General features: G+C 40.0%; 1 protein-coding gene and 1 pseudogene across 6 annotated transcripts; one reads left to right on the forward strand and one right to left on the reverse strand.

Moving 5' to 3' along the window:
* The first annotated feature begins 1,367 nt into the window (after positions 1-1,367).
* LOC115165367 (ras-related protein Rab-39A pseudogene) lies at positions 1,368-2,209 on the forward strand (annotated as a pseudogene).
* A 2,129-nt stretch (positions 2,210-4,338) lies between these two features.
* Positions 4,339-11,061, reverse strand: LOC115175265 (transcription initiation factor TFIID subunit 12). 6 transcript variants are annotated; one of them, XM_029734471.1, is made up of 7 exons: positions 10,945-11,061; positions 10,599-10,740; positions 9,508-9,758; positions 9,007-9,084; positions 8,773-8,887; positions 7,786-7,874; positions 4,339-5,172 (listed from the first exon to the last, which is right to left on the reverse strand). In XM_029734471.1, exons 3-7 carry the CDS (start codon positions 9,676-9,678, stop codon positions 5,137-5,139), a joined length of 489 nt encoding a protein of 162 aa, XP_029590331.1. In that variant the 5' UTR covers positions 9,679-9,758; positions 10,599-10,740; positions 10,945-11,061; the 3' UTR covers positions 4,339-5,136. The 6 variants fall into 6 exon arrangements, with proteins under 6 accessions (XP_029590331.1, XP_029590333.1, XP_029590332.1 ...); XM_029734473.1 differs by having other exon boundaries at positions 10,617-10,740; positions 10,945-11,038; XM_029734472.1 differs by lacking the exon at positions 10,599-10,740 and having other exon boundaries at positions 10,945-11,049.
* Between the last annotated feature and the right edge of the window lie 9 nt (positions 11,062-11,070).

The raw sequence follows: 11,070 nt of genomic DNA on the forward strand, positions 1-11,070 counted from the left end.
TTTATAGGCAATGCTACCAAATACTAATTGAGTGTATGTAAATATCAAACCACTGGGAATGTGATGAAAGAAATAAAAGCTGAAATAAATCATTCTCTCTTTTATTATTCTGACATTTCACATTCTTAAAATAAAGTGGTGATCCTAACTGAACTAAGACAGGGAATTTTTACTGGGATTAAATGTCAGGATTTGTGAAAAACTGAGTTTAAATGTATTTGGCTAAGGTGTATGTAAACTTCCGAGCTTAAAGTTTTCTTTACTGACCATCATTTTCACTTGTCTGACCACTTGCATGATGACGGGTTTCTCATACAACTGGCCTATCTGGGTGATGTTTTTTGCCTGAATGATCTGAATCTAGGATTACAGGTACTCTTCGCAACTATATTCAATGTGCGGGACAAAATTGAGGCTATGATTAAGAAGTTGGAGCTCTTTTCTGTCTGCATTAACAAGGACAACACAGAAGTCTTTCCATCATTGTATGATTTTTTGTGTGCAAATTAACTCAAGCTTACAGATAATGTCAAATGTGATATAGCGAAGCACCTAAGTGAGCTGGGAGCGCTATTACGCAGGTACTTTCCTGAAACGGACAACACAAACTGGATTTGTTATCCCTTTCATGCCCTGCCTTCAGTCCACTTACCGATATCTGAACAAGAGTGCCTCATCGAAATTGCAACAAGCGGTTCTGTGAAAATTGAATTTAATCAGAAGCCATTGCCAGATTTATGGATAGGGCATCACTCAGAGTTTCTTGCATTGACCAATCGCGCTGTTAAGACACTGATGCCCTTTTTAACCACGTACCTATGTGAGAGTGTATTCTCGGCCCTCACTAGCATGATAACTAAATACAGGCACAGACTGTGTGTGGAAAATGATTTAAGAATGATCCTCTCCAATACAACCCAACATTGCAGAGTTATGTATATCCTTTCAAGGACACCCTTTTCATTAACCTGTGGTGAGTTATTCACAATTTTTGATGACCAAATAAGGTTTTATATGTAAGATGGCTAAATAAAGAGCAGAATTATTGATTATTATTATATTATTATTTGTGCCCTGGTCCTATAAGAGCTATTACTCACTTCCCACGAGCCAGGATGTGACAAACTCATTCTTATGTTTAATAAATGTATAGTGTGTGTGTGGCAGGCTTACAATGATGGCAAAAAACATCATTTGAGAGTGCGCTGACCCAGCTGGAGGTTGAATGTTTGAAGGGGTACAGGACTATAAAAAGTTTGGGAATCACTGATGTATGTGATATGTGATTGGGGTACGACTGTGATATGTGGTTCTCGCATGGCTATCTTAAGATGAATGCACTAGTTGTGGGTCACGCTGGATGGGAGCATCTGTTGAATGGCTCAATGGTAATGTTAATGTAGTGCAAAATATGTACAGTTGAAGTTGGAAGTTTACATACACCTTAGCCAAATACATTTAAACTCAGTTTTTCACAAGTCCTGACATTTAATCCCAGTAAAAATTCCCGGTTTTAGTTAAGTTAGGAACAACACTTTATTTTAAGAATGTCAGACACAATGCGTCTGACTAGCTCTACTGAAACTACTACTAGGTGTCGTTCAATGAGGATGCCTAATCTGGTGAAACCTCCAATGAATACCACATCCTAATTTGCAGATGCAATAGGCAGAGGTCAACTAAGTTCCTCCATATATAGTCAACAATATCCTAATTTAGGTTAACATTTACCAATGTGTATGAGTTTATAGTAATTATCACAACATATCTGCTGATCATTGATCCACATCCATAAATTTAATCCATATTTTTAACAATTCCTTTAACTTTTTGATGTTTTTCTTTTCTCTCAGGTCAGTGACTCGGTCCTACATCCATAACTCAGTGGGGGACCTGCTGGTGTTTGACCTGACTAACCGGGCCTTTGAGCATGTGCAGGAGTGGCACGCAGAGGTGTGTGAACATGTGCAGCCCCACACAGTGCTGTTTTAACACAAGAATGACCGGGTGGCCCGCCATAACATGGCTGAGAAACTGGCTGGCCAGCTGGGGATGCCCTACATCGAGGTGTTGGCTAAGACTGGTCAGTGTGTGATGGGAGGCCTTCGAGCTGCTGACCGGCCGGGTGTACCAGGGCCTGCTGAGTGGGGAGGTGGAGCTGCAAGAGGACTGGGACAGGGTGAAGTGCCTGGCTCCACATGTTCACTAGTAGAGCTACAGCAGCCCAAGATCAACATACCCAACAACAGAAAGAAGTGCTGTTCCTGAGTTGGGTCTTTGGACTTGTGCTGTATTGTCATATACAGTTGAAGTCAGAAGTTTACATACATCTTAGCCAAATACATTTAAACTCAGTTTTTCACAATTCCTGACATTTAATACCAGTAAAAATTCCCCGTCTTAGGTAAGTCAGGATCACCACTTCATTTTAACTATGTGAAATGTCAGAATAATAGTTGAGTGATTTATTTCAGCTTTTATTTCTTTCATCACATTCCCAGTGGGTCAGAAGTTTACATATACTCAATTAGTATTTGGTAGCATTGCCTTTAAATTGTTTAACTTGGGTGAAACATTTCAGGTAGCCTTCCACAAGCTTCCCACAATAAGTTGGGTGAATTTTGGCCCATTCCTCCTGACAGAGCTGGTGTAATAGTCCGGTGCTTCACGTGCTTCACGCTCGCACACCTTTTCCAGTTCTGCCCACAAATTTTCTATAGGATTGAGTTCAGGGCTTTGTTATGGCCACTCCAATACCTTGACTTTGTTGTCCTTAAGCCATTTTGCCACAACTTTGGAAGTATGCTTGGGGTCATTGTCCATTTGGAAGACCCATTTGTGACCAAGCTTTAACTTCCAGACTGATGTCTTAAGATGCTGCTTCAATCCACATAATTTCCTACCTCATGATGCCATCTATTTTGTGAAGTGCACCAGTCCCTCCTGCAGCAAAGCACCCCCACAACATGATGCTGCCACCCCCGTGCTTCACGGTTGGGATGGTGTTCTTCAGCTTGCAAGCCTCCCCTCTTTCCCTCCAAACATAAATGGTCATTATGGCCAAACAGTTCTATTTTTGTTTCATCAGACCAGAGGACATTTCTCCAAAAAGTACAATCTTTGTCCCCATGTGCAGTTGCAAACCAATGTCTTGCTTTTTTTATGGCGGTTTTGGAGCAGTGGCTTCTTCCTTGCTGAGTGGCCTTTCAGGTTATGTCGATATAGGACTTGTTTTACTGTGGATATAGATACTTTTGTACCCGTTTCCTCCAGCATCTTCACAAGGTCCTTTGCTGTTGTTCTGGGATTGATTTGCACTTTTCACACCATCGTATGTTCATCTCTAGGAGACAGAACGCATCTCTTTCGTGAGCGGTATGATGGCTGCGTGGTTCCATGGTGTTTATACTTGCGTACTATTGTTTGTACAGATGAACGTGGTACCTTCAAGCATTTGGAAATTGCTCCCAAGGATGAACCAGACTTGTGGAGGTCTACAATTTCTTTTGAGTTCTTGGCTGATTTCTTTTGATTTTCCCATGATGTCAAGCAAAGAGGCACTGAGTTTGAAGGTAGGCCTTGAAATACATCCACGGGTACACCTCTAATTGACTCAAATGATGTCTATTAGCCTATCAGAAGCTTCTAAAGCCATGACATAATTTTCTGGAATTTTCCAAGCTGTTTAAAAAAGGCACAGTCAACTTAGTGTATGTAAACTTCTGACCCACTGGTATTGTGATACAGTGAATTATAAGTGAAATAATCTGTCTGTAAACAATTTTTGGAAAAATTACTTGTGTCATGCACAAAGTAGATGTCCTAACCGACTTGCCAAAACTATAGTTTGTTAACAAGAAATTTGTGGAGTGGTTGAAAAACGAGTTTTAATGACCCCAACCTAAGTGTATGTGAACTTCCGACTTCAACTGTATGCCATGTCACAATGCTGCCCTTGAAAACTGACTGCCATCTTAGACAAAAGATCATAAGATAGTCTTGACTTGAGGCTCTTCACCGGATGAGGAGAAGAAATGTTACAAGATGGGCATTACCAATTGTGCCAATTTGTCAGAACATGGACATAACACATGTAAAATTCTTTGCAAGTGCGTGAACAGGGAATTTTCTGAAGGAGGTCATTAGTTTGTCCTCCAGAATCGAGAAACTCTATACCAGTGGTATTACAGTTATGAAAATGTTGTCAAATCTCTTTACCCTGAATAGTGATATACTGATGTAATCCATTTATATAGAAAGTGAACTCTGAAAAACTAAAGTTTCCAACAAATGAGAAAGAACATGACTGAACAGTGAAATAAACACACAAATTAAATGTCAAGTGAAATATGAATCTTATTTATGGAATAAAAATAACAGGTTTAACTAAAACACTGCCATATAAAGTAAAACAAATGTTACAGCTTCCCCACACATCCCCAAATAAGGACCATTACCCAACCCCATCTCACTGCAGTCTGGCAACATAAGACATACTTCACATACTTATTATTTTTGAATAACTTCATTTGTTGTTAATTGTTGACATCTTATGAAAAACAATGTCCTGGGTAATTTTCTAATGAACTATGGAGATGACATCAGATCCCTACAGCACACAAAAACATTGTGCCATGACAGTATCCTGAAAACCAACTAAATGCAAATGGTGTATATTTCTGATGTTAGATGAAGGGGGTTAGTTTATGTGACAAAAACTAAACACATAACAGCAAACGCATGCCAGACAAAATAAAAAAAAACAAAAAGTGGGAAAGAGTATGGAAGCCACCACCATATTGAAGGTGTGTGTTTGGTGGTTACCCCCTGAACAAAAAAGTAAAGTTGAACAGATAATTCCAAAAACAAAACACTGTCCCAAAACAACACTCCATTACCGGAGTGTACATTTACACTGAATGAGGAGTGTGTGATTTTGGCCAGTCTGTGGTGAAAAGCATTAAAAAGGACTCAAGATCAAAATACTTGTGTGATGATGGAGCTGACAAATCACACACAACACCTGGGGAAGATGAAGACATGGGTGAAAGAATGTCCCCCATTATTAGAAATACACAGAGAAAAGACAAAGACAAACAGCACAGAGGGTTTGTGCGAGGCTGGTTCCAGGTCTTGCTACTTTTTGGTTGTTTTGCGGATCAATGCCATTCTCTGGATGAGACAAATGAAAAACATGCTCAATCACTATTGCATTTAGGTCATTTTTTCGTAGACATTCTTATCCAGAGCACCGTACAGTCAGTGCATTCAACTAAGGTTGGTAAGACAACCACATATTAGTCCCATATTAAATTCTGGAAATTATTTTCAATACTTCCTAAACAAACAATACACCAAAAATAATAATTACATAATACATGTACAATGCTGTGAAACAGTATTTGCCCCATTTCTAATTCTCTACTTTTGCATATTTTTGATACTGAATGTTATATCTTCAACCAAAACCTAATATTAGACAAAGGGAACCTGAGTGAACAAATAACACAACAATTACATACTCATTTCCAGTGGTGTAAAGTACTTTTAAGTAAAAATACTTTAAAGTGCTAAATAAGTAGCTTTTGGGGTATCTGTACTTTACTATTTATATGACAACTTTTACTTCACTACATTCCTAAAGAAAACAATGTACTTTTTACTCCATACATTTTCCCTGACACCCTAAAGTACACGTTATATTTTGAATGCTTAGCAGGACAGGAAAATTGTCAAATTCACACACACATCAAGAAAACATTCCTGGTCTGATCTGGTGGACTCACTAAACACAAATGCTTCGTTTGTAAAGATGTCTGGCCCACACATCCATGCAGAACTGCTTTAGCAACATGTGGGTTTTCAAGCATGAACTGCTCATTTCAAGTCCTGCCACAACATCTCAATTGGGATTAGGTCCGGACTTTGACTAGGCCATTCCAAAACTTCGAATGGGCTGCTTTTTAGCCATTTTCATGTAGACTTGATTGTGTGTTTTGGATCATTATCTTGCTGCAGGACTCAGCTGCGCTTCAGCTTCAGCTCACAGACGGATGGCCTGACATTCTCCTGTAGAATCATCTGATACAGAGCAGAATTCATGGTTCCTTCTAGGGCTGGGTGATATGGCCAAAATCTCATATCCCGATATAGATAATTTCATATCCCGATAACGATACATATCACATTTGCTGTAAATTCAATGAATAAATTGTTTATATAAAATGACCACATGTAAAGGCCTATTTCTTATTACATTTTGAATTATACTCAACAAATAAAAGGTACTTACTCATATTTGATTATTTCTCCTTTTATTTACAACCTTTGCGCAAATGTTCAATTAAGCATGTAACAAAATATAAAATATTAATGTATAAAATCTAAATATATATATATATATATATATATATATATATATATATATATATTTGTGGGCTTGCCTGTTTTGTATGTTATTTTGGCATTAATGTGTCACATATCAATTTGCATTTGGTACCTTGGATCGAGTGTGAGCACCAACTCACGAAACCCCCGTTCTCAACCGTGTAAATTGGGGCCATGTCTTTGCAGATGTAAGTTGTAATGGCAGCTGTTCTCTCCCATCTTCGTGATTCTTTGCCATATGGTGTGCCGCGGGCAAAAGCCTCTTGCGAGTAGGGGGTTTGTTTTGAGCACTCGACTGTACTTTTTTGGGTCTCACCTGTAGACTCTTTCCGTACTGTTTCACATGATTATTGCGTAGGTGGTAAAAGAGGTTAGTGATGTTTGAGCCTGTTGTTGGGACCGGCCTGCGGCATATTTTGCAGAGGACGGTTTTCTGGTCCATGTCAGACTTATCATACCCAAACCACGTCCATGGGACCAAAGTAGCCCCTCTTTTAGGTAGGAGCTCCTTGCTCTGTGTCACGTTCACTCTCCTCCATGTTTGTTTGTGTTGCAAATTTCCTCGTGTGGAAGAACGCAAAGCGTCGTCCAACTGACGACAAATATTGCCGTAAATAGTGATTTGCGACAACGAAATAAACGATAGAAAAACGTCTATCGTTTCATATTATGCTCTATCTTCACACGATATATATCGTCATATCGCCCAGCCCTAGTTCCTTCTATTAAGGCAAGTCGTCTAGGTCCTAGCAAAGCATCCTAAAACTATCACACTACCACCCACCACCATGCTTGACCATTGGTATAAGGTTCTTGCTGTGTAACTGGTTGTGCCACCTTTAGCTGAATGACTGCAACCAAATCTCATCGGAAAAGTTTACTCAAGTTTGCCAAAAAGCACCTGGATGATCATCAAGAATCTTTGAAGAATGTTCTTTGGATGACATGGGTCCCATTATGCCTGGTGAAAACCAAACATTGCATTCATTCTTCTAAGAGTCTTGTTGATCATCCAGGTGTTTTTTGGCAAACTTGAGTAAACTTTTCCGATGAGATTTGGTTGCATTCATTCAGCTAAAGGTGGCACAACCAGTTATTGAGTGTAAGGGGGCAATTACTTTTTCACACAGGGGAATTGGGTGTTGCATAACTTTGTTAATTAATAAAATAAGTACATCTTTCTTTGTTACTTGTAAACTCAGGTTCCCTTTATCTAATATTATGTTTTGGTTGAAGATCTGATAACAATCAGTATCAAAAATATTGAAAAATGGAAAAACTCAGAAATGGGGAAAACTTTCACAGCACTGTTCATTTAAATTATTGAACGTTTAGCACAATTCATTAGTATAAATGTGAACCCTGGATGTGATCAAGAAGAAAGAGTGACAAACAAACCTGTTTGTGCGCCTCTGTCGTACAAGCCTTCTTATACGGCCGAATCTCATCTGAACCATAGCCAGGAATCCACATGTTCCATTGGCGCTCTGTTGAGTGGCAGACAACACAGGGAGTGAGAATAAAAAATACACTCAACAGGAAATGGTCCATTAACTTCATCCACCTTTTATATGCATATCTTTAAAACTCAAAACTGCTCTCAAGACTCTGTTCATTTTTGGCATAGTAAATTAATCATTCCAGTAATGGAGACAAACACTGCTTATGCCACAATAGCTGCCAGGGCTCTACGGTACGACCATTTTACTCATATATGCACCTGGAATTTTTATTTAGAAGCACCAGTGCACCTAGAAAAATTAAGGATTCCAGCGTTATTACCGCTAATATTGTGATCCTAAATTTCTTTGTGTGCGCCAACATTTCTCAACTTAGGCGCACACGTGCTCCTTGTAAAAAAGTTCAGCATATAGCCCTGACTGCAGCTGCTGCAACCATTTTTTTTTATTTCACCTTTATTTAACCAGTTAGGCTAGTTGAAAACAAGTTCTCATTTACAACCGCAACCTGGACAAGATAAAGCAAAGCAGTGCGACACAAACAACACAGAGTTACACATGGGATAAACAAACACAGTCAATAATACAATAGAAAAAGTCTATAAACAGTGTGCAAATGAGGTAAGATAAGGGAAGTGAGGCAATAAATAGGCCATAGTGGCGAAATAATTACAATATAGCAATTAAACACTGAGTTGATAGATGTGCAGAAGATACTTGCATTTAAGAGCAGTTGGAGGCCACGGAAGGAGAGTTGTATGGCATTGAAGCTCGTCTGGAGGTTAGTTAACACAGTGTCCAAAGAAGGGCCAGAAGTATACAGAATGGTGTCGTCTGCGTAGTGGATTAGTGAATCACCAGCAGCAAGAGCGACATCATTGATGTATCCAGAGAAAAGCCAGTATCAGCCTGTACTTTTACTCACCCAGGTGTAGCTGAACGTCCTTCACTTCTAAGGTGTTGGATTTGCGATGGCGGGCCAGTTGACAGGCAGCCGTCACCACACTGTCAATGAAGTCATCTGCAATCTGCAGCAGCATCTGAGAGGAAGACAGATGGGGGACCTCAGGTCACAAGTGATGAGGCTCCAAAACATTGCATGCATTGTGGTTTGGGACGCCATCTTCAGTGAAAGACACTTCTGAGCTAGGAAGCATACCTCCTCCACATCCTCATCGAGCTGCTCATTGGGGTCAATCTCTCTTACGAGGTCCTGCAGCTTCTTTTTACTCAACACCTGAGTGGAGGGCAAACAGGTTGTTCGTCATAGTCAATGGTGCACTAGAAGCAGTCAAGCAGAGTGGCTACACGCTCATTGTACACCCTGAAACTTGGCATCTGGCTAGGGAGATGAACATAGAAGGCATGTTTTTACAGAACCAACCAGCACATGAAACTGAAGGATTGGCGTCAATGTATGTAAAGACAAGTAGTAATTGTACCTTACAGTTATAGTGAATTCTTTGAACAATTCTATTGAAAAACGTCACCCAGCAAGAGTATACCATGGTAGTAATTATTAGCCACCAAATGGAAGAATCCAAACTGAAACAGGGAGGGACTTCCTGTCCAATAAGAAAGATACATTTTCATTTTCTGTCGCAAAACTTTTTACAGCATGCCCCAGGTTGGTGATGAGGAGATGGATAGGAGGACTCACCTGACTTCCTTCTGGGCTGATTCTGCCGGCAGGGCCAGGTGTGCCCATCACCTTCCCTGGGGCGGCGGTGTTGCTATTGGCCATGCTGGTGGCGAGAGGTGGTGTTGATGAGGCCTCGGCTTTCACGGTGAAGAAGTTGGAGTGGTTGGACTGTGGTTGGTACTGGGTCATAATCTGCCAGACCTAGGATGTCAGATGGTGGGGCCTCTCTCTGGGTCTGCACTGTCGTCGTAAGGACCAGGTCCGTGAAACTGGAATCAGAAGGGAAAAGTGTGAGAAAAAAAGCTCCTTGCGCCCTCAATCAACAAGCACACAGAATGCCAGGGTGAGGACAGACTGGTACATGGGATATGACTAGGGCCTTATAAAATGTGCGTTGTGGAGAACGCCTACACTAAAGGGTAATTACAACCCCAAACCCACATTTCTTCTATTTTTCCCCAGACCTCAAAAGTGGTATCCTGATGTAGTTAATATTGTAGTCCACAACAATGCTTTAAGTGTGATTTTGAGCATGAAAACCTGAAAAACAAACATAATTTGGGAAAAAACATCTTATAGGGTCCTAGTCAAATCATGACATCTAGGTAGTTAGCTAGTCTGACATTTAAATAGCTAACTAAAACCTGGCATGATATTTCTATGGATATTTACTGAGTAGTTAAAAAAAACAAATATCACACATTGCGGCTGGCAAACAAGTAAACATTACACGTCTGCCAGTCAGTCTTACATTATCGCGTATGGGCATATCAACACTCACGTGACAGCTAAGTTAGCTAGCTGGCTATGTTTGTTGACTAGCTAGCCGGCCGACATGTTAACTGGATAACTATTTATTGAGTACATGTTGATTGTATGATATCGTGAGACAAGCGTTAAATTTAACTTAAAGGAATCCGTAATCACGTTGAAAAACTAACGTTGGTAACAAATGCATCCCAACCACAGCTAATTTCAGTTAACATCAGTTAGTTAGCAGGCTAACATGGTTTAGCTAGGTAACGTTACAGATTTAGCAAATATTCAGCTTGAAGACATTTTCCATGGAATGGTCCAAGCAAGCGTATCTACATATAGCAAATAAATACCTTTAGCCAGCTAGATACCTGCTAACACAACATGGGGAGGATCTCAATTGCAGACGTCATCTATCATCTACCTCCTTCTCAAAAACCATTGGAGGAGAGGGTCCGAAGGGCGGGACCTCTGGCTTTGTCATCCAATGTGTTTCTGAGAAGGAAAGAGGACGCGAGCAGTAAATAACTGGGATCTTCCCATAATCATTACGCTGTGCAAGCTTGCTGGACAAATATGCAAGCTTGATGTACAAGTCATCTCTCTCTCTCTCTCTCTCTCTCTCTCTCTCTCTCTCTCTCTCTCTCTCAAAAAAAAAAAGTATATATATATATGCGTGTGTGTATTTTAAATACTTACATGACAAAATAAACACTATCTCCCCATGTTTTAAACTAGCTAATTTAAGTCCACACAACACAAACCCGTCTATGGCTAGAAAGTCCGATTTATTTCTTATGTATTTCCGGTACACCCAAATTGACG

This window comes from Salmo trutta, chromosome 3 (genome assembly GCF_901001165.1).
Source record: "Salmo trutta chromosome 3, fSalTru1.1, whole genome shotgun sequence".
In the NCBI taxonomy this organism is placed as follows: domain Eukaryota; kingdom Metazoa; phylum Chordata; class Actinopteri; order Salmoniformes; family Salmonidae; genus Salmo; species Salmo trutta.